The sequence below is a fragment of the Rattus norvegicus genome, chromosome 13 (genome assembly GCF_021556685.1).
Source record: "Rattus norvegicus strain SHRSP/BbbUtx chromosome 13, alternate assembly SHRSP_T2T, whole genome shotgun sequence".
Lineage (NCBI taxonomy): Eukaryota > Metazoa > Chordata > Mammalia > Rodentia > Muridae > Rattus > Rattus norvegicus.
In genome coordinates this window covers 44,758,253-44,781,667 of record NC_141546.1, presented here as the reverse complement: position 1 = coordinate 44,781,667, position 23,415 = coordinate 44,758,253, and the positions used below count along the sequence as shown (strand labels likewise).

General features: G+C 47.0%; 1 protein-coding gene across 3 annotated transcripts; it reads right to left on the bottom strand.

Annotated features, from left to right (window-relative positions):
• Positions 1–8,296: 8,296 nt before the first annotated feature.
• C13h1orf116 (similar to human chromosome 1 open reading frame 116) lies at positions 8,297–21,129 on the bottom strand. Of its 3 annotated transcripts, NM_001429732.1 has the most exon segments (5): positions 8,302–10,552; positions 11,641–11,821; positions 15,271–15,456; positions 20,086–20,191; positions 20,882–21,129. In NM_001429732.1, coding segments are annotated over 3 exon segments (1,815 nt in total). In that variant the 5' UTR covers positions 15,376–15,456; positions 20,086–20,191; positions 20,882–21,129; the 3' UTR covers positions 8,302–9,023.
• Positions 21,130–23,415: the final 2,286 nt, after the last annotated feature.

The window sequence follows — 23,415 nt, the reverse complement described above, 5'->3', positions numbered from 1 at the left end:
GTTTTGGTGGTTGTTGTTAGGATGGCTTCCTTCCATATATGATCCTGCGGCCACACCGTCCAGTAGTTGTATAACCGTTTTCCATTCTACACACCCCAGGTGGACTGCCACCCGCTGGGTACAACCCTTGCAGCATTTTCATCCACAATTCGGGTATCATTTTAAACTCCTCTTTCTCCTTTATCTTTATAGATTATCAAAGCTAATTAGCATTGGAAAGACATTAAGAATTGTTACCCTAACCCCTGTCTTTACTGGTTTAATTAAATTCTGGTTTGGAGTTCTGGTGGGAATGGGTTGGTTGGTAGAATGCTCACCCCCCCCCCCACTACTTTCTTCTATGAGCTTTTTGAGGGCTCCTGATAGGGAGTTCCAACTGGGAGACAGAAAAAGGTCTTGCTCTTCCTGAACTAGCCCCAAGATTCATTAAATGGACCCAGAGTGAGCGAGGTCCAGTAAGTTCCATACAGCTGACGGCCACTCCCAGTCATTCTCTCCCAGTCCTGAGCTGGCCAAGGCCTGCTCTGGATCCAAATTCTTCCACACATCCTCATCATCTAAGCCAGACACAGTCAACATGTATGTTCATATCCTGATGTTACAGGTAGAGTAACCAAAGGAGGGATCTTTTGAGAGGTCTTTTATACCAGACCACATACATTGAGTTGGATGCCGAGATGATGACTGAGAAGACATGATTTTAAGGATTTTGTTTAAAAGGCAGAAGTCAAGGCCAGGTAGTTTGCTAGCTACCACTTGGGGAAGTAAGTCCTTTAGTCTCTTTATTCCTACAAATGTCAATAACATTCAGATATGTTGCTCTAACAAAAAATTGCAATAGTCAATCTATAAAGAGAAAAGGGTTGCTTGAGCTAATAATTTTAAAGGCTCCAAAGACTGGATTATTTTCTTCCAGGCCTTTGGTGGGGGTGTTGGATGGTAATGGTGGGGAGCATGTAGTGGATCAAAATCACCCTTCTCATGACCAGGGAACAATACAGAGTAATGGGTCTTGGATCCCACAGCTAACTTCCAGGATAGCCTCTCAGTGGTTTAAAGACCCTACACTAGGCACTATCTCTTCAAGAGCTCATCTTCCTAACAGCACCAAACTAGAAACTAGAGACTTTATCACATGACTTTTCTCATTAAAATTCTAAAGATACAGGTTAATCTGCCCTCTTGAAGTCTGCTGCCTCCCAAGACTCTGAGCATGGGCCTACAGGGTTGCTATTAACATCGTTGGTTAGGTGTATGTATAAACATGTAATATATATATATATATATATATATATATATATATATATATATATATTAACTAGGCATGGTAGCACACATCCTGCATCAAGAGGTTGATGAAGGATGCAGGAGGATTGCAAGTTTAAGGTCAACCTGGGCTATGGTGACACTCTGTCCCAAACAAACAAAAATTAAAAAGACGCACCCAAGACTTGGAGAATCAAAAGTGCCCCACCTTTCGTTTGAATTTTAGGACCGATGAGTTTCTGTAGCACACTGCACTCTATTTCATATTGTGTTATTCAACAGACGCACTTCTCGTAGAGCGCTGAGCGATGTGGATAGTATGTAGTACGGCACTGCTTGCCCCCACCCTATGGAGCTCTGTCTAACAGGGACATTGACATTGTAAGCAAATGTTTTTGGAGGAAGCATACAGTTCTGTAAACTAGAAGGGTGACGACAACTCAGAAGGGAAAGTGTGGGCTATGCTGGGGCTTACTCCGTTTGGAGTCTGCGTTTAAGGTTTTCAGTCCAGCGTCAGTGAGATGGCTCAGTGGGTTGAGGTGCCTGGTGCCAAGTCTGGTGACCCAAGTTCCATCCCTAAAGTGTGCTCTTACTTCTGTGTATGTCCTACAGCATGTACAGAACACAAATAAATCGATAGATATAATTTAGAAAAGGATATTTTGATCTGTATCCTAAGAGTAGTGGGGGAGTCGGTCGTGACTATTTCAGCCTGAAAATTTAAAGCTGTTTTGCAATAATATTGAATTTACAAAAAGTTGCAAACGATAAAACATTGATATACAAAATATACAAAACTTGCAAAAAAAATACACGAGCTCTCACATAAGCTCCACCCAGCTTTCCCACATGTCAATGTCTTGCAAGGCTCTGTTAGCAAGTTGGAGTGCCCTTTGCTGGTGCAGGGTTCAATCCACAAGCATGCATTGCCTTTACACGTATGTCTCATGTCTCTTTCAACATGTGATGATTTCTCAAGGCTTTATTTTTTTTTAAGATCTTGGTGTCTGTGAAGAATACTGGCTAATGCTTTTGTGGACTGTCTCCCAGTTTGGGTTTGATATTTTCTCAAGTTTAAGGTCAGGTTGTGATTTTTTCTTTTTCTTTTTTCTTTCTTTCTTTTTTTTTTTTTTGCAAGAACTCAAAAATTGTACCTTTTGATGATCATTGAGTTAAACATATTTGCTAAGCATTTCTTTGTAAAGATACCATTTCCCTTCAGTATATTTTTTGTTTGTTTTTAAGACAAGGTCTCACTAGGTAGCTCTGGTTGGCTATGTACACCAGGCTAATCTCAAACTCCTAGAGCTCTGCCTGCTTCTGCCTCCGAAGTGCTAGAGTTAAAAGTGGCACCACTATGCTGGGCTTGTCAGATGTTCTATTGTTCTGTAGAGACACTTGGTGAGGTTGTGCTGTATTTCCTTTGTGAGTTTCAGTCCACATTGATAACCCTACAAGTTTCTGAATGGCGCTCTTTTATGGCTGACAATTACCTCGCCATTCTTTATCAGAATTGTACCATGTCTCCTTTTCAAGATTTAGTATTAATTAATCTAGCTACCTATACAGGCACGAGATCATTGGTGTTTATTTTACTCCAAGGAGTATAATCCATTCCTTCCATTTATTTGTTGCTTAACATGTTTATGTTTAGCTAAGAGAACTTCGTGTTATTCTGACATTCCTCCGATATATCGCTGTCACTGCTTGAATAGTTCTTTGCTTTTTGGTAGCATGAAGAAGGCTTTTGAAGTTCATTCTATCTTCTTTCTGCACTCGGGTAGAATCCTCCAAAGATTTCTCTTCTTTTTGGTGTTGAGGACTCATGGTTTGGGTGTTAGATATGCTCACGGCTACAGGGATACTTTTTTCCCCCAGATTATTTCAGGGAGAGAGATAGGAAAGATGTCTAAGTAAATGCATACCCGTGTCATTGTCTATGGTTATCGTCTGTCTGTTTGTCTGTCTGTCTGTCTTCGATCTGTCTGTCTGCCTGCCTGCCTGTCTGTCTGCCTGTCTGTCTTTGATCTGTCTGTCTATCTCCCATCTACCTACAAGTTAGTAGATTTCTCCAATTCCAAACCAGCTCACAGGGTTCATTCTAGTCTTTAGAAATATAGTTCCCTTCTCCAGCAATAATACACTTGTATTCTTTATTCATAGCATAGTCACTTACTCATTGCTGTAACAATGTTACAACTTTTAAAATTCTTTAACCTACACACTTATGAAATAGCATCTGCCTAATTTGGAAAAAAGCATAGTCAAAATATGATGTGTATGCTCATGTATACATATGTGTATGTGTGTTGTACATCCATGTGTGTATGCATGTTTGTGTTTCTGTGTGTTTTCGTGTGTGTGCTCCTGTGTGCTTGTGCATGTGTGCTTGTGTGAACACTCACGTGTGTGTGTATGCTCGTGTGTCTGCATGCGTATTCATGTGTGTGTGAGCTCATGTGTATGTACTCATGTGTGTGTACACTCATAGTGAATGTGCTCATGTGTATGTGCTTGTGTGTTTATGTGTGTGTACACTCATGTGTATGTGTGTGAATGCATGCTCTGTGTGTGTGTGCACACACACGCATGTACATGCAAGTACATGTTCATACTCCCACCTTAATATTTTGAGCCAGGGTCTTTTGCTGAATTACAAGCTGACTACAAACCACAGACACAGGCAACCATGCCTGGCCTTTTTTTTTTTTTTTTTGAGTGTTAGGGATTTGAACTCAGCTCCTCATGTTTGCAGAGTAAGTGTTTTAATCCACGGAGTCATCTCCACAGCCCAGCTTCTTATTTTGGTTTCCTTTCTTTCCCCTGTTCCTTGAGATGATTCCTAGCACAGGTACACCAATGTCTTCTGTTTGGAGTTCCTTCTGGATTCCCCTTCTCCCCGTACCTACACTATGGGTGCTGGTTTCCTTTCTCATTTGCTATTTGATGGCTGTGTGAAATGCCACCAAGGCTTTTAAGTTTGAACTATGTACAAAGGCATACCAGAGTATCCCCGCCTCTCCGTTTCCACTCCCCGTTGCCATGGTTTCCCTGCCTGACTTCTGTTGGTAATCAATCATGTCTGGTTTTAGTTTGTTCTTGTACTGTCCTTTGCATAGACTTATATACAACCATGTGCATATTTTCTCGGGTGCCTCCTTGTTACAGTGAAAACTAGAGCAATGGGACAGATATCCTTCTGGTACCTGGCCAGGCAGGGACTGGAGCTGGTTAGTGATGAGAAAAAGCAAACAAACACATCAGTGCTGTAATGGACCTAGTCTGTGTCTCCCGCCCCATTTTATGAGCAAGACTGAAACTCACTGGTCCAGGGCTTTCCCAGGATGTCGTCACATTTCAGACAACTTTGAACTCTTCATCCTTGGCAGATGGCCAACAAGGATGCAGATCTTGCGAGGAAACAAGCACGAGAATGCTCACGTGTGCTCAGTGCCAGTGATGACTATGATGGCGATGATTATGGTGATGATGATGGCTCCTGTAATCCCTAGGATCCTGACACCAGGAAGAGTGACAGAGCCCATCACATGCCCCTTTGGCTCTTCCAAACTAAAAGCTGATTCATGCCAGAGAGATGCCAATCTTCGTTTTATAAAGTGTTCCAGGAATCTTGAAACATTTTTAGCTTTTATCTCTTGATTTGGGCATGCTTCCTTTCTTGTGTGTACGTTGGTAGGAACACGAAGAAGCTGAGAGTCTGATCCCTGACAGTATACGATTGACAATCAAGGAAGTTGGTTTTGAATATTCAGAACAGGAAGCACATAAACATCAGGTGCAGGCGGATCCTCTCTTTTTCCAACTCCAGGAAACAAAATGTGGGTGCAGTTGTATGGTCTGGAGGCTGAGTCAAAGACGGGACTGCTTTGGACTTCATCTGTTTCAAGTTTCCTTGAAGAATTTAGTTTCCTGAGAACTTGGCTTCCAACTTTGCACGTACTCCATAAGACAGAGGGATTTAGATTTAAAAGGCGACGCTGTAATTGACTGAGTTGCTACAGTGTGCCTATGACTGTTCTCTATGTGTGTAATACTCTTTATTCATTCCCACAATCTTAAACTACTGGTGGTACTACCCCCATTTCACTCAGGAAAACTGTAAGTGTCAGAAGTGTCACCCTCAGATTGCTTGATTTGTCTATAATGAACATTAAATATTGGTGTGCTTTATAGTCACCCACAAGGCAACGATTTCAGAGAAGCGTTACGCCTGCAATCCTGTATAGAATGCATGGAGATGGACATGATTTCTCCTGTCCGTCCTGGATCTATGAGCTCGAAACTTCACATTCTGATGGCCGACTCTTCTGCCCACACTGACAACCATGGACGCCATGGAGGGGAGAGGACACCTTGCTCGAGTCCACACATCTTCGCTCTTCATTTTCAGGTCAGATTCAGCACTCGAGTGAGAGAGCCTGTGCTCTCCCTCTTTAACCTCCTCTTCCTTCCACAAAACACACACCAACGTTTGCACCGCTACCCACTCACAGGTCATAGGATGGCTTTTGCCAGACCGTGCTTTCTCAGTGGGGAAGCACAGAGGTGAGTGGACCTGTCCAGACTTCAGCATAAGAGAGTGTGTAGGTCTGCCGCACCGCCCTGGAATCACAGTGTAGTGCTCCCACTGTGCCAGGCTTGTGGTAAGCCTTCCTCTGTATTTGGAAGATGGCTTGCACGCAGCAGCAGCAAGACTCTGGTGGGAAATCACAGACGTCTAAGAATCCAAGGGAAAGTAGAGAGATCTGGCTTTTCAAATCTCACGTGGGGTTGCGATCCCTTACACACAGTCTCGACGAACGGTGCAGCTCTCAACCCACTCCCACCTCCCACTCCACCAGTGCAAGACGAGAAGGGAAGCCTGTCTGGGTACAGGACAGACCCGTCAGATCGGTTGGATGTGGCGTCACTTTTGGGGAGATGGCTGTCCTCACCGGACCTTTCTGCCTCTCTTTAAAATGAAGATGGATAAGTTTGGATCGATATTCTTGAATCCTGAAAAAACACCCTCTTTTCCTTCTTGTGTGTGTGTGTGTGTGTGTGTGTGTGTGTGTGTGTGTGTGTGTGTGTGCATATGCATGTTGGGGAGAGAATGAGAGAGAGAGAGAGAGAGAGAGAGAGAGAGAGAGAGAGAGAATGAGAATGTGCACGTGGAGGATTCCACCTTGGTTTTTGAGACAGGGCTACTCAGAAAGCCCCAGAAATTCTCCTCTGTCTCCCCAGGACTGAGATTATAAGCATGTGATACCATGCCTGTTTTTATTTTCATTTGTTTTTGTTTTTTAATGTGTATGCAGGGGACTGAACTCAGATCTTTACACCGGTGTGGGTGAACATTTGCTTCCTGCTCTCTGCAGCTCTTTAAAGCAATTATCCTCTGAAGGACAAACATGGGGAAGCATGAGTCTTCAGCTAAAACCGAAATGAGTCACTCCCACCACTGTGTAAAGATGTCCTTTAGGGAATGAGGGAATGAGCACGGCACTGTGGTGAAGATATAGAGAGGTAGGCTCAGGCTGTATGTGGCTTGGATAACCGAGATCTTTCCCTTCTTGCGGATGGAGATGTAACTGGTAGCACGTCTGACCAACACAATGTTACCCTTGTGCTGTTCCTAGACTCCCATGAAGCCTCAGTACCAGTTGAGGTTTAACTCAGGGTTCTCTCTTAATCATGCAATCAATAAGGGACCAACTTGTGTCTTGAAATACACATAGAAAATAGCACCTATGGAGCAAGCCAAGCCAGTCATCTACACTTGGCCTTCTGTGTTTTGAGAGCCTTTAATAATAGAGCTTGGTCAACGTGAAAGTCCCCACCAGCTCTGAGAGATCAGGTCTTCACCTGGGGCTGGGAAACAGGTAGCAGACATCTGTGTGTGTGAGTATGTGGGGGTGTGTACACAGAAACTGCCACACCCACACTCCACATACCATGATGAGGTGGAGTCATGAGTAGCCCTTAATCCTACCCATCTCATGGTTGTCAGAAGTTTTGATCTTTGATGGCAATGGGTCCCTAAGGACACAGAGCAGAGATGATCAGAGGACCTAAAGGGCACCTTTCCCCATCTTTGCTTACCTGCTCCTTTTGGGCATCTCCATGACTATTGGTTCACAGTCACCACAGCATACACTACCGAATGGAAACTAGAGTCATGTCTGGATATGCCTGGTCATTAAGGCCACAAGACTTATCCAAGTCATTCAAGACATACACAGCTTGTTGGGGAATTTGGCAGAAGAATTGTTTTGAGTTACTGAGAGTTACTATATACACCCTTGTTAAAGGAAAACATTAACAGCATCACATATTATTCCCAATAGTTCACCCGGTGTTTTGTGAGATGCTTTAGAATTCTGAAGGGGCTAAGGCTGGGTCTCTGGTAGTGACAATGGCTGTCTGAGGTGCTGTGTACAAGGACATTGACTAGAGACTCAGTGGTGGCAGGATAGAGTGGCAACCTGACAACTGTATGAGGTAAGCTGTATCATGTGTGTTTCTAGTCCCGATCTCAGCTTTCACTGATACTAAATGGCAGAATGATTCTGATGTAGCACCCCTTTTCTGGTGGCAGCAGGGAGTTTTAAGATCTCCCTAAGTTCCAATGGTCTGTGTATGTGTTGGGTTTCCTTCATCAGAACTGAGAAAACCTGAACGCTTTCTTTAAAAAAAGACTAAAAAAATTTTTTTTTAGTTGTGTGTGAGTGTATAAGTTCAGAAGTCCTTGGAGACCAGAAGAGAGTGCTGGGTCCTCTGGATTTGGAACTGGAGTTATAGGCAGTTGTGAGTAGGTGCTCAGAATCGAACTTGGACCCTGTGAAAGAGCTCTTAACCATGAAGCCACCTCTGTAGCTCCCAGGGAACCTGAAGACCTTTGAACAGCAGGGAGAAGTTCGGAAATGACTCTGTGTATGTAGAAAGATGCTGGGCTGGGCTTCCAGCTCAGTGTTGAGCTGCCCTGAACCCAGCCAGGAAGACAGAGAGCAAGAAGAACAGGGACTCTAGGCAGCATCATGGGCCATAGCCTGGTTTATTATCACATTCGTCAAGCCCACGACAAGAGTTCTTCCAGGTAGAAATGGAGGAGTGTGTGGCCATATTCGGCTTTCTCAGACCAGGGAGTGGCCTCCTGATATCAGTGAGCTATGAGATCTAGAGACAGGCATATGTGTTAGCCTGCTACACATGATAGGGGAAGGCAGTGGGTGAAGATACTGAACTGGATCCCCTTGGCCCCAGGATAGGTCTAGAAGGCGCTGGCAGCAAATGCAAGCCACTCTCCATCTACTGCAGAAACTCGGGCTGTATTTCATGTGGCCAGAGTCGCGTGCTCAGTGTAATTCATCTTTTTGAGCTGTCTCTACCTCCTTTGTGTCGTGTGACTTTGCTTCTCAGGTTCGGCCACTATGCTCCACTCAGTTCCGGGACAGGCTGAACCTTACACTTGTAAAATCTCAACCAAGAGCGGAGTTCTGAACAGTGACTCCCTGTGTTATATAAATGGTGTCAGTGATACGCAAGCGCCCCCCTCTCTCCTGCTGTGAGACTGATCTTCAGAATGATCTATGCACGTACTCAATAACACAACTGCCTGAGTACCGACATGTGCTTGACCTCGAGTCTCTTCCTTTTTCAGACAGGAAGGAAGCGAGCCCTGAGCTGTGAGGCTGCAAAGGCCCTAGGCAGAGCCAGTCTCTTCCGGTAGGTTGGCCTGGGCTATGCCCATGCCAACGCTACTCCTTCAGCAGTCCCAGTTTCTTCAGAGCCTCCCTCCTGTGCCCATCAGGAATGCCCTTTGGGGATATCTTGACACTGACACAGGGGGGGCGAGGGAGTTTGTCATGACTCTGTCCTTTGAAGGATGGCTGTTGGGAGCACTGGCCCTGCTCCAGGCCAACCAGCTTGCCCCCCTGGATTCCTGCAAAATCCTTTCCCATGCCCAAGGAGGCAGGCCGGGGCCGAGAATTACGGAAGACGCTGGATGAGACCTTGTCCAAGAAGGGGGTCTTTCCCAGAGACGTGCTGGTTTGGCCGCCAGGGTCCTTCTCAGCTGCCGAGAGATAGCTGCTCAGCCCCACGCCTGAGCGCTCCAGAGTATTGGACTTGAAGTTCATCTGTCTCAGGCCGGGGATGCTGCTTTCTTGGAGGGTCAGCCGCGGGTCAGGCTTGGACTGTGTCAGGGAACTGTTTTCCTTTGAGGCTTTAGGGATGGGAATAGGCATAGACTTGGCAGCTCCGACCTTTCCTGGAGGGGTTTCCTGGGCCGGAATCCAACCTTTGCTTAGAGAGTCCAGAGGAGTGATAGCCTTCACTGAGGAAGCTTTCTCTGCTACAGAAGCAGTTCCCCTGACCAGAGCTGGAGATGCCGGCTGAGCAGGAGCCCGGGCCTGGGAAGAGGTCTGAGCCTGAGCCTCCTTGACTTTGAAGCTACCGGTATGTTTATTTACAGGCAGACTGGGATCATCTTGGTCCTGGGGCAGCCCTAGCTTTTCCAGAGCCTCTCTGCGCGCTTTCCTTTGTTCTTGCAAAGAGGAGACAGGGCCCGAGTCTGTGGCTTCGGTGTGATTTGACAGCCAGTTCTGGGGATGGCTGTGGAAACTGCTCCGGCTGCTCTTCAGGACGATGTTAGGTGGCAGCCTACGGGGCTTTGTGGCTGTGAGGAGAGACTGTTGGATGTTTGGCTTGACCCCTGAAGGTAGGGAAGGTTCTTCAGCTTGTGTGTTCTGAGATGGCTGGGTGGGAGGCTGCTGTGGTCGCTGTGGCCCCTCTGTCCAACCTTTTTCAGTGGCTTTATGGGTCATGGTTTCAGAAGACATGTCCGCTTTCTTCTGGGAGTGTGGACTTCTCTCCAGAATGTGGCCCTGAGGCCTGTGTGTCTGCTCTCCTGGCTTTTTAGGTGGGCTTTCTCCCTCAGCTTTCTTTGATGTAATGTCCTGGAAAGCTTCTGGCGGGGGTATGAGAACTGTGTTCAGGTCAGGGGTACCCTCCTGGGATGGGGCTGGTGGCTGGATGGTCTTAGCACCCTGCCTAGTCTGCCCTTTCTTAGGCTCCTCTAAGAATACCTCAGGTGCTTCAGAGACGCTGTTAGTCTGGGTGGCACTTTTCCTGAGGTTCTGGCTTCTGCCAAGGTGGAGGTTTCTGGGAAGGCTGTAGGAACCCGACCTGAGGCCTGGGCTGGGAGACTCAGGAGGACCGGAGGACTGGGCTGCTCTCTTTGGCACTGGCACTGGCACCTGCTGAGTGTCTCTGGCCTCTGGCTTTCCTGTGGGGATGAGGGAGAACAGAAGGAAGGAGTAAACACATTGAGAATGCTGCTGAGGGGGGAAAGCACATACCTCCCCAACCCTCTTCCCCAACACGTGGTTTGTTTTATTTGGTCTGCTTTTCACAGGGCAGCTCTGTTTTCTGGAGGTCACATAGACTAATAGGTAAAGAATGGCAGGTTGCTTTGACTGGGAGTTGATTTTTCTGAACGGTTGGAAGACATCACTTCTGAGATGCTTCAAATCCTTGACTTAGGCTCTCCCATCCTTCCCTACCAAAGTCAGGGAGAGACTTTAAGATGTTCTTTAGAGCTTTCGTGGTTCCCAGGTAACGGAGCCCATGGAAGTGCATGATCTAAACTGGATGTGCTTTGGGCTTCAACTTCCAATTCCTAGGAGAGCCTGGATGTTTCCATGGTAGCTAGTGCCTTGTACTGACATGGTATCTTACCTAGTGACCTTGGCAGGTATATGAGGTCCACTGGGCTCAGTGGGCACAATGGCATTTCCATTTCTACTCTAAGTGGAGGGCCCAAGGCCATGTTAGTAAGTACATACTGAATTAGTCGACAATATCGGGGTGGTGATCCACTGCGGCCGTGTTTTATGTTTGTCCTGGAACACACTCTCTCACACTGTGTGCCATCCTGTCCTCTTACTGAATTGGGGCACCACCTGCTTTCTGCTGTCTTTTAACAGGAGCCTCCAGGTACCACACACTGCTGGAACTCCCCTGTCTTATCTCCCACACTCTTGTTCTCTGGTTCACCCAGATTAGCTCCCTATGCTGACTCATTGTCTCCTGGGCCAACTGCTTAGGCCTTCCTGACTCCTCCTACATGAGTTATCCTATTTCTCTTTGAGTTCTTCCCTGACAGGAAGGAGCTAGGCAAACCCCTTTACTTCCTAGGCTTCTGTTACTCCATATAAAGGCACAGGTAGCTCGTTTCTCAGGAAGCCTCTCCTACTCTACCTTTAGTCTGCCTAGGAGAGTACAGGGCTCCCTTTTTTTGCCTGGGAACTTGTCCCAGATGACAAGCAAGGTGGGAAGTGTTTAAGAGACTCTGGTCCCTTGATAGTCTCTTACCCTGTGGAGCTCGTTGGGTGGTGGTGGGTAGTGCTCGGAAACTCTGAGGACTGGTGGCTGGCTCTGACTCGTCTGTGGAGAGCCCACTGTCAGCCTCCGCCTCCAGCGAGCCAATGGTCTTCTCCAGGAAGAGCAGACACTCCTTCTCTTCAGCGGACAGGAAGTCGTAGCTGCTGTCACTCTGTTGGGAGAAGGGACTATGAGGTTGGAGAGAAGGGGATGGAGGTGGACAAAGCCGCAAAGCTGGTAACCTTTCCCTGGTGCTGCTCTGCCAGCCACTGAAGCTGCTTCCTGCAACAGTGGGCACCAAGGAGGCCTTGCAGGCTGAAGCCCGAGAGGACTCAGCTCTGAAGGCGAGGCAGGCAGGTGGCAAGGGCACTCTTCTGTTGCTTAGTCCTGAGCAGATAGACTATTTAGGGGCATAGGTCATAAGCAGTCCCAGGTTTTCACCCCAGTCCCATGTGACTATAATATTTCAGGAAGTCTGCCTCTCATCTAACTCTAGACTGTAAGGGCAGCAGCACGGCTAAAACTTGACTGGTGTCTGGCATGTCCTTTAACTTTTCAAAGCACGTCTGCCTCCTCTCAACTGCTACCTGGCAGGCAGGCCAGTGCCCACAGCAGCTAGGTACAAGCCAAAAGGAGCCGTGGGGTAATATGGTGCTTGGCTGAGCTTTCAAGTGGCATTGCCACTCCTTGCCATAACATCTGTGATGCCTCAGAACTGTGACTGTCCCAGACTCCCTGAGATTGCGGAGTCCTAAAACTATCCCGGGGAGTCGAAAAGAGGCTGCGAAAAACAACCCTTCCTGTCGGGTCTGCCCCTAAAGCCATCTGCCAGATGCCTGGGTCTGCAAAACGAGGGAGAGTCTCTCAGACAGCTTTTCTCATTGAATGATCATCACGGCTGCCCTCTGGGTCTCTCTACTCATACTGGTGTCCTCCAGTCAGAAACAGGATGATGTCTCTGTGTCCCCAACCGCTCATGTGGAAGGGGAGGTGTGCATATACGGCAGGCACTTTGGACTTATATGTGCACGCAGTGCCTTTCCTGGTCCATGTTTGTGAAAATCAAAACTTCTTATCTAGGCATGCAGGTGTGGTGGGCACACTACTGAGTTCCAGGATGACTCTGTCTCCAAAACAAACAACCAACCCCCAAACTCATTAACCATATTAAACGTTAACATTTGGTAGAAGCCTTTTAGAAGCCCTAGATTTTCTTTTCCTTTCTCTCCCCCTACCCCGCTATATTCCTGAGACACTGTCTCATGGAGCCTAGGCTGGCCTTGAACTTGCTCAGTAGCCAGCAATTTCTGATTCACTTCCCTCTATCTGATATTTAACTAGGGTGTGTGTGTGTGTGTGTGTGTGTGTGTGTGTGTGTGTGTGTGTGTGAGAGAGAGAGAGAGAGAGAGAGAGAGAGAGAGAGAGAGAGAGAGACCTAACCCCAGCCTTTGTGTGTGCAGGGACCCTGCCCTCTGCTGTATCTCGTGGCCGCAGTCTACATTCTCAAAGACTTTTCAGGACACGGAACAGCAAAGTCAAGCTCTTCACTCAGGCTCACAATGTGTGTAAAGATGCAAAGGAATGCTTATATTTGGACATAAGGCACATTTCCTCCTTCACACCAACTTTACAAGGGCCAGAACTTAAACTCCTGTCCAAAAAAAGAATAGCTTCCTCCATGCCCTCACAGTTAGGCATTGATTTTGGGCATTTCTGTCTCAGTTCAGAGAGGGCCATGTATTTTCTACATAGGGGCTTTCTTTCTTTCTTTCTTTCTTTCTTTCTTTCTTTCTTTCTTTCTTTCTTTCTTTCCTTCCTTCCTTCCTTCTTTCTTTCTTTCTATCCATCCATCTATCTATCTATCTTTCTTTCTTTTACAATTTAAAAATCTTTATTATTTTGTGCCTGTGTGCTTGTGGGCGTGTGTGTGCTACTGCATGTGTAGAGATCCGAAAGAAACACTGGAGAGTCAGTTTCCTCCTTGTGTGAACAGAACTCCATCTTTATCTCCCGAGCCATCTCATGAACTCTGTTCAGGTTTCACTGTACAGCCCAGGCCGGCTGAGAATATGGCGTCTCCCTGCCTTAGCTGCCTATGTGTTGAGGACTGTGTCCATACACCCAGCAAGAACGGCTTCTTTATTCTGTGTCTTACTTCATAAGGCACTGGGGATGGACACACCAGGCAACCACTGGGCAGCAGCCTAGCTTTCTAGACGCTTGCACTTTAATGTTGCTTAGCTGTTGTCCTTTAACCCCAGACACTCCCTTTCAGGGGAAGCTTCTAAGACTCGGCTGACAAAACTTAGATTGCTCAGATCAGAAAGTCACAAGATTCATAAGCTCCAAGTTCTGTAGGCAGTAGACAGATGGGGCGGGTATGGGGGAGACAGAAAGCGAGAGACACAGAGAGAGAGAGAGAGAGAGAGAGAGAGAGAGAGAGAGAGAGAGAGAGAGAGAGAGAAAGAGAAGAAGGAGATTGACTTTTTGGAGGACTATCTGCAAGTTGGTCCGGGAGCTACAAGGAACAGGTTTTGAGCTGTCATCCCTGCTGGTGGTTTATGGGTGATACCTGAGACTCACCCAGGCTCCTGTAAATAACCTTCATATTAGAATCATTTCTTGGGCATGTCTGTGCCCTATCAAAGCAGGAAAGTCAGACATTACACACATCTTATTACATCCTTGAGAACCGTCATCACTAGGTGTTAATATTTTCCTTAATTTAAAACTGAGGAGACTAGCTCCATGTGGTGGTGGACACCTTTAATTTCAGCACTCAGGAATCAGAAGCAGGTGGACCTCTGTGAGTTCAAGACCAGCCCAGTTGACATAGTGAGTGCCAGGCTGGCCAGATCAACATAGTGATATCCTGTTTCAAACCACAGACAAGCAAGTCCCAAACTGAAGAAACTGGAGCTTCGAGAAATTGGTGATATGTCAAGGTAGTATGGCTTCTAAGTAGGGAATCTGAATGTGTTTGCTCCCATAGGGGCTCCCAACTACTAGGTCCTCTTTGACTTTAGTGGGAAACTGAAGCCATGCTATTCATTGCAGTGAACCCTCCCACCCCCTCCCTCACCTCCTGCAATCCCCAACCACCACCGCATCCACCACCACGCCCCTCGCCCAGACAGCTCTCACTTTGTAACTCTGGCTACACTGGAACTTGATCTGTAGACCAGGCTAGCCTCAAACTCACAGAGATCCACCTGACTCAGCCTTCTGTGTGCTGGGATTGAAGGTGTTCACCACTATCCCTGGGCATTGCTGAGAATTGTAAAAGTTCGTGTGCTACAAGAATCTACCGTTCAGTTTTCAGCCTGATTTAAGTGCCTGCTGTGTTTCTCCGCCTAAGCTCTTTGTTTGATCTAATGAAAATGGGGGTGGGTGGATATTGATCCGATTGCACTCAGAGGCTGTCCCACCCAGTTCTCTACAGAGGCAGAGGTGACTCAGAGGCAGGAATCCAGTGATTCACTCCCTGGTGAAGAAGATGAAAGAGAGGGTGCTTGAGTGACAGTGGGTGGCCCAGGCGGACAGGTCAGGGCGGGGCGGGGCGGATCGGGGCGGGGCTGGTGCGCAGAGCGGGCTAGGCTGCAAGAGGGAGAGAGTACATACAGATCCAGAGTGGGTGGAGGTGGTGCTCATCATGCTGCCACAGCTGCCGATGTGGGTCACAGGTTCTGAGCACGACCCTGCTGGCCAAAGCTCCCTCTTGGGCATCGCCTGAAGCAAGGCACAGGGGTGGTGAAAGGGGCTCCCAGAGGGGAAGTGAATGGAAGTGAAGAATGTCCCAAGCTGGGCCTGAAAAGAGAACAATCAAAGCCACGTGTGAGCAGAGGCTTCTGCAAAGCTCTGTTCAGGCCCTGGGGTTCTACGATGGCAAGACACCAAGGAAGCAGCAAGCTGAAAGGGGGCTGTGGACCGGCCATATCTGAACTCTACCCCCAGCCTACACGGAGGGTTCAAATGCATGCAGAAAGGTGGATTCAGGGAGCAGAGGGCAGGCCAGTCAGACAAGAGGTTCTTTGTTTTTTTTTTTTTTTTTCTTTTTTTTTTCTTTTTTTTTTTTTTTTTTCAGAGCTGGGGACCGAACCCAGGGCCAAGCACTCTACCACTGAGCTAAATCCCCAACCCTGAGACAAGAGGTTCTTAAGCTTAGTTGCTTCCTCCCATTATGAAGCAAGGAGTTTAACTTATATTTTCATTACCCCGCCCAATACATATTACAAGGTTGAGAGTTTGGGTTCTGGGTTTGAATCCCAGTTGAGCCACTTAGGTATTTGATTGGAGGCAAATTGCTTGTAAAATATGGTTAATGTAAGGATTTAATGAGCATTGAGTTAGCACACACAGCTCCGTTGGAAGCAGATAATGGCCAAGTGAATTTAATAGGTAACCACTATTGTTCTTCTAAAAATCAGACAAGATCCATCTCATGCCGAATTAAACCCAAGCACAGGGAGCAAGAAAGAAGGGTTTTGAATAGAAGCATTTCTGTCTAGATGGAGGATTCCAGGTCCTTAAAAACATACTTCTTAAAGTTATTATGAGACTATGGTACACTGGAATAGCCAATGTAGAACACTCTGTACGGGATATGCCCAATAATGTCAGTTACAGTCATTGTTAATAATATCATAAACATGATATGCCACCAAGAAGGCTAAGGTCATCTTTCTGCCCCGGGCCATATGACCATGGCACCTGCAATGGCAGAGCACCGTCCCATTTCCCCTGTGTAACACGTGTGTTCTGACGCTGCTTATATTCCCAGTGAAGTTCCCTAGACTGTGTCAGATGAACAAGAAAAATGTCTAGTTTAGCTCCTTTCAATCCCAGCTCCTTTGGGGTATGTGTGTGTGTGCGTGTGTGTGCGTGCGTGTGTGTGTACATGCGTGCATGCGTGTGTAATATTTCAAGTTCATTTCGGAAACAGTAATAGCAACAAACCAAACCAACCAAATAAACAAAAACAACTTCATTGCTGCTACTGAACTTCCCAAGGATTTTCACATCTGGTTGTAGGAAATAGTCTACTAGAACTGGGCAGGTCAAGGGTACCTCTCTTTATGGAAAATGAAAGTTTAAAAGAATTATGAACAAACTTCAGTATCAGGAGCAATAGAAACCTAGGGGAGAGATAGATTTTATGTGACTCAAATCCATCTTCCGCCCGTAACACTAGACGATATTTTGAATCATTTCTGCTACTCCCCTAATAGAAGGTAAACTGTCCTGGGACAATATTGAGAACTGGGGACTTGGAGCTTAGCTGCCAGGGTACATACATATTCCTCTGCTAACAGTTGCTCCAGTGCCAGTGTCTGGTTTGGCCTAGGTTAGGTGACGCTGTCTTCCAACCTGACTGCACTGGCAATGTTAAGGCCTTACAGGGCTCCTCTCTTGCTGAGGAGAGACCCTTGAATAAAGCAGAGAAGGATGAGTAGTAGGACACTGGGGAGAGAAAAGGCAGGGTCCTGAGCCACACACACACAGAGTTCAGAGCCTCTCAGGAGATAAGGAGGGGCCCAGGAGGGAAGGGACACTAATGAAGCCTGACAGATGACAATTAACAAATTGGTGAGGTAGCTCTAGGACGTCTGCAAGAGGTCAGTTCCTCAAAATCCCCAACCCAAAGAAACAGAGACTCAAGAAGCCTACAGACTAAGTTCACTCACCCCAGCCATGCATTTCAGAGGTTCAGAGTACTAACCTATTCCTTACCCTCTCTGAGGTTAAGGCCACGCAAAACTGCTGTCTGAGAAGCTGTCTGCACCCAGGGCTTGAGTAGGTAACAGCTGAGTTCTAAACAGTCATACTGCCCTCAACAAGGCTTAGGGAACACAGCAGGAGAGCAAGTAGGAAGACTGAACGAGTCAGAAGGGGCAGTAGGGTAGGGAGAGCTGTGAAATGTCACAGTCTAGGCCTGGCACACCCATTGCAATCGTGAACTCTCGGCTTCTTGAGATTGCGTGGGGTCTGCACAAGCACTACCCACCAATAGCCAAGCAAGGGTGGAGGAGGGACCCAGGGAGCCCTTCCCCCAACTGCTGAACCACTTCCTAGGGATAGGTTCAGGAAAAGGGTGTGTGTGACTTCAGTGTACCCACAGTGTACCTCACCGCTGGTCACAAAGGTGGCCCTGGATAAACTAAATGGAACACACAACAAAGTCCCAAGTCAGGAGTTTGGGAAAGGGACAGGAAGAAGGGAGGAAAGGACAAGTGGGTGCAATAAGGGTGAGGGAGAGAGTAAGCATGAATTGCATGCAGGAAGTTGTCAAAGAGCTAACTTACTAAAGAAAGAACGCTGTCTGAGAGAGCCGATCACTGGACTGCTGGGCGAGCTACTTGGAGACTTCTTCATGGCTTCAACCTGCCATGCTAAGTTTTTTCACACCACTTTATTTCCCCTAAAGCCAGTGACTAAAAAGAATCTGGGGAATGTTTGTTTAGGTTAGTGGTTGTGTGCACAGAATAAGCACTAGGGGCATGACACTGCATGAGAGAAAAACATTATTTTCAAGGAGTCAGTGTGGGTTCAAGGGACTGTTTTTAGCTCCAATATTCCACGTACGACTGGAGTGATAAATCTTGAAGGTGACTCAGTACGGTTAATGTGATGGTTCCTCCAATGGGTGAGGTGCTGCCTCTTACTTTCAGAGAAAATCACTACCTTTGTTCCTTTGTGTGTGCTTTGGGCTGTCCCGTGGCTTGCTGGCTTCTTGTTCCTCCCGGGAAGCCCACTGAACTCTTATTTCTGAGCCAGATGCAACTGAAGAGACTCAGACAGTGGGTGTAGCTCTGCTCCACATTATCTGCACGCTATCTGAGCTACAAAGTGCTCTCAGGTTTGCTAATCAGATCTTCAGGAGAATCTGGTTGTGTTGTCTTCACTTCACATCTGAGAAAACTGGCGATTTTCCCACATTCCTAAGTAGGAATGACTCACACCTACAAAAGACATCTCAAGACATTGACTAGATGCCATCATACTGAAGTAAAGATCACTGGCCACTCTGCTACTAAGGGTCCAGATCCCCTTGACTCCTACAGTGTGCTTTAAAGTCTGTGCGTTATCTGGTTCAGCGTTGCACTTCCAGGTTGGTTGGTTATCCTGACAAGAGACGCGTGAGTGAAAACACAACATGGGATGCCCTTGCAGATGCTGCTCTTGGCACCGCACAACCGTGGGATGGGTGAGGGCTCAGCTGCTGAGACTCTATTTCCACACCTAGTTTTCTGATTCAAAGAGTCTGAGCAGAAAACGTCTTCCTTCTCTCACCGCCTTCTCACTCTCCGCTCCTGGCTCCGCCTAACTTAGACACATTGTGTCCTTCTACCACATTTATAACCTTGAAACTTGTATGCCTGTATCCCGCAGCAATCGAAACCCTGGGCATTTCTGTCAGATAAGAAACCTGAGAAACAAGCAGAGCAGTCAAGGGGAGGCTTTTCGTATCTTTTCACCCTTGACCTCTTTTGGAGACCTAAGGGTGAAAGGAAACAAGCTAAGAAATGTGCACAGCCTATAGTCGGAGCCACCTATCCAAAGACACATTAAATATTAACTACGTCTCAGAAACTAGCCGAACTTTGCAAGAGAGTAAATAAATGGCGCGCAGAGCCCTGGCATGTGGAGCAGAGGGCGTGGAGAGGGCTGGTGCGGTTCTAGGGTGTGTGAATCAGACCTCCTCCCAGTCCTCTCCGATGAGCGTGCCCTCCTATCTCCTAAGGACTCATCCCAGAGTCACGGAGAACAGCTCTTAGGTAAGGGGTTGTGCTCTCTGCTGACTCTGCTGAATGAACCTGGTGGGAGAACACCCAGAAAACCTAACAAAAGCTCCAAGAGGCTAAAATTGGTACCATCCATTCAGTGTTAGTCCCTCTTTAACCGGTGCTTTTGTGGGAGGGACTTGGGAGAAATAGCCTCCGTATAGCACAGCCTTGTTAAACATTGCAGGTGACTCCTGTGGCCCCTGTGGCTGACAAGTTTGCCATCTGTGAAGTGGGCTGGCTCTGTGGAGTAGGGGAGAGATAACATTTAAAGGTCTTGCATTCAGGACCAGGAGTTCGCTGTGTTCAACCAGGGCTACATGCTGAAGTCTTGTCATCTTCCCCTTTCTCTCCAGAAGGCCAAGGTAAAGTCAGCTGCTGTGTTGCTGACCGTTCTTCTGTGGCAGTTTCAGATTAGGCAGATGCTCCAGCTACACTCCTGTCTGCGGGGACATCCTAAGGACTCTGCCGCCTCACCCTGGCCTGAGCCCCAGTTGGCACTCTGACCAGGCTTGGTATGTTGAGATGAAATAAAATGTGGGTGAGGCCCAGCATGGCCAAGTAACTTTGTTTCTTTAGAGTCTACAACTATTAACAGGTAAAGCCAGACATTTAACTAGTAGGCTCTAAGTAAACTTGACTGGACTTAGAGTACCTGTATTTCCAAAGATGAAAATGCTAGCTGGAGTGGGAGTTTTCTTCAAATTTCCAAGCCTCGGTTCTCCTTGCAAATCGTCGAGCTCAGTTCAGACTTGACGTATCTGCAGAGTGCGCCATTATCAACTAACGCACGCGCTGCACCCCTTACTTAAATAAAGATAGACACGAGCCATGGGGAATTTCCTGTTACAAAGGTAATGGAAAACTAGGGGGCCTGGCTCACCTGCATGGCCCTCCCCACCATTTGACTCCCTGTGCTCCAGTAATCCAGTCACCCATTCCCTTTCAGAATCACTACTTGGTCTTAGTGCTCAGAAATGGAAAATTCCAAATTCTAGACAAAGGTGGCTTTTTTTTTTTTTTTTTTTTTTTTTTTTTTTTTTTTTTGAGACAGGTCTTTCCAGGTAGGGTAGACTATCCTGGATCTTGCTGTATTGCCCAGCAGCCTGGCTTCAAACTTTCCATCCTCTAGCCTCACTCAGCCTTCTGAGTACTATGATTATGGGTGGATACCACCATGCCTAGCTCTGGCTTCTGTCTGTACGATATGGTTGTGTAAGTTAAGTAAAGAAATGGAAGAGATGCTCCCGAGCCCTCCATAAAAAGATTCTAATTCTGGAGAATCTCAGGCTGACTTAAAGACTTGAGCAACAGAGATGAAAAGCCCAGGTCCGGTGTAAAGGGACAGACACTCTTGCGGCACTCCCCAGCACAGCCTTGTAGCTTTGCCTTCCCTTAAAGTCTTTTCCCTTGCTGCAGAATAAGCAGTAATTGGTGAGTGATTGACTTACCTTCTCTGAGTTGGGGTCTGAAGACAAGAAAGTAACGCCCTTCTATTCCAGAGGGCAGAGATGGAGACAGCTTGCCTCTCCGGCGGCGTCTCCAACTGGTTTCTTCTTTTGACCTCCTCCTGACTTACCTAGACAGGTAAATGCCTCAACCGCGTGGACACACCCTGCTGCTGACTCTAAGCCAATCCCAGCTTCCCTCCCTACTCCTCATTCCAGCTGTTCAGTCAGGGAGGACTCAGGAGGGGAATGAGAAGGGAGGTGCTTCTTTGTCTTGGCCAATCACCTCCTGCCTCCACCTCCCCGTCCCACCCCCGGTCTTGGCTTAGAGCCAATGAACTGCTAAAAAGAAAGGATAGGCATAGTAGAAGGCTGGAGCTGGTCTGAGCTAAGAGTGGAGGGAGAGTAAAGAGTTTGGCAGGGTGAAGGCCTGTCAATGGAACTTGATTTTCCTTCTTGAAAGGAACGCACCAGTCAGGGCTGGGCACTATGCATTTCTATGGGTCTGCTGAGAACCCGATTTCTTGTTTAGACTAGCCTTCCTCCACTTGTAGCTGAAAGTGTTCTCCAGGCTAACATTCTGGTGGCTAATTTTGTGGCCAGCTCTGTCAATGACAGAATCATATCCAGAAGAGGTTCAGGGACCTCAAGGTTAGGGCTGTAGCCGAGTCACCCAGCCCCCAGGGCTTGCTGACAACTGCTCTGGCCTTTTTGTTTCTGGGGAAATAAAAACTAACTTCTCTCCCTCCTATAGGAGGTTCTTTTCTGGATTAAAAACAAGACAAGACAAAATAAAACAAAAATAAAACAAACAAACAAACAACAACAACAACAAAAGCTAGGTCAGCCAGAAGGGAGATAGCACTTGAACTCTGTCATTTGGCTCTCCGGTCTCTTTTGGCTGCTTAGAGAAGGTGGCAATAGATACTAAATAAAAATAAAGTCAGCTACCAACCAGTCTAGCAAGTATTTCTTTTGTGAGGAAATGTCTGACGTTCTTGTGGAGAAGAGTAGGTCAAGGAAGCTCCTGCTTCCAGGAAGAAATCGCCCTCCAGGTATGGAGGCCACTTGCCAGACAGCAGCTCTGCTGTTTCCCTGAATATAGGCCATCCCTAGTAACTATCAGTTTTTAAAGGTGTGTCACTTGCCGGTAGTAAAAAGAAAAGAAAAATTAACAACAAAACAAAACACCCCCTCCTCAAAAAACAACAAAAACAACCCACAAAAACAAAAACAAACAGAAAGCCTAACCTCAGGCAAGAATTGCTCGAGCCAAGCCCCTGCCGCAGGCTGGGTATTATATTAAGCATTTCTATGTCTGCTCCAACTTAGCAGCACTGCCATTCTACTATCCACACTCCGAAGTGAGGTCAGACGATGTGCCCGATATTAGAGTAGTAGAGCGGATATTTTAACTCAGATAGTTACCCCCCCCCCCCCCCAGCTTGCTTCACCAGTCACTGTCCCCGAATCTGTGATTGGATGCTCGGATGAAAGCAATGTACGGGGTTTTGAGTTCAGTGGTACATTGTGAGGGGAGGTCCTGGTGGTAGCCTCTCTGGCCAGCTGGTCAGGAAGGAGAGAGGGCTAGTGGCCAACTTACGTCCTCATTTTCACTCAGTCATCCAGGGCCCCAACCATGGAACTGTCCTGCTGGAATTTAGTATTTGGCTGGGTGGGTGGAGGGCTCAACCCAATTAACCTAACCTAGATAAAGCCACAGGCATGGCCAGAGACATGCTTCTAGATGCTGATTCAAGAAGCAAGCCTGTCACTCTGTAGTAACACTTTCGCGATTACCGAAATGTAAGTTTTAAGTACACTAATGTAGAAACACCAAGAATGGCCGGCATGGCATTTGGGCAGCAAACTGGTTTTTAGAGTCTCTAATTTTGAGAAATTCTACCCTAGAGGGAAAGAAATCTTTGATTTCTTCCAACACTTCTCAAATCCCCAGTTTTATTGGTTCAGGATGCAAAGCCTTATCAAATGAACATCCTGGGGCTTGAGAATGTCTCGTTTTCTATTGGTGAGCTCAGCCATGGTCACATAGCTGTCGGCCATCTTTCAACTCTCAGAGTTCTGAGCCGAGTAGGCACCAGTGGCCAGCTGTGGGAAGGTGGGCCTAGTGCCACTTGCTCATTTGTGAATGCGTTAGGCTCCTGAGTTCACTTCATACTGAGGAGGACCTTAACCATTCATTTCCCACACTGTCACCGTGACTATCCATATCAACCATCACAGCTGCTATGCATCGGTCTGTCTATGTGGGAAAAAATCCCCAGTGGGAAGCATCAAGTTCACAGGCAGCTTGCATAATTAATTCTAACAATTTGCTTCATTTCCTATTTCATTTCCAGCTTGCAGCTATTTATATATATATTTTTTTTCTTTTCTTTTTTTCGGAGCTGGGGACCGAACCCAGGGCCTTGTGCTTGCTAGGCAAGCGCTGTACCACTGAGCTAAATCCCCAGCTCTGCTATTTGTATATTTTACAGGAAGATACATGGTTTCCATCTTTTCTCTGTGATCATGGG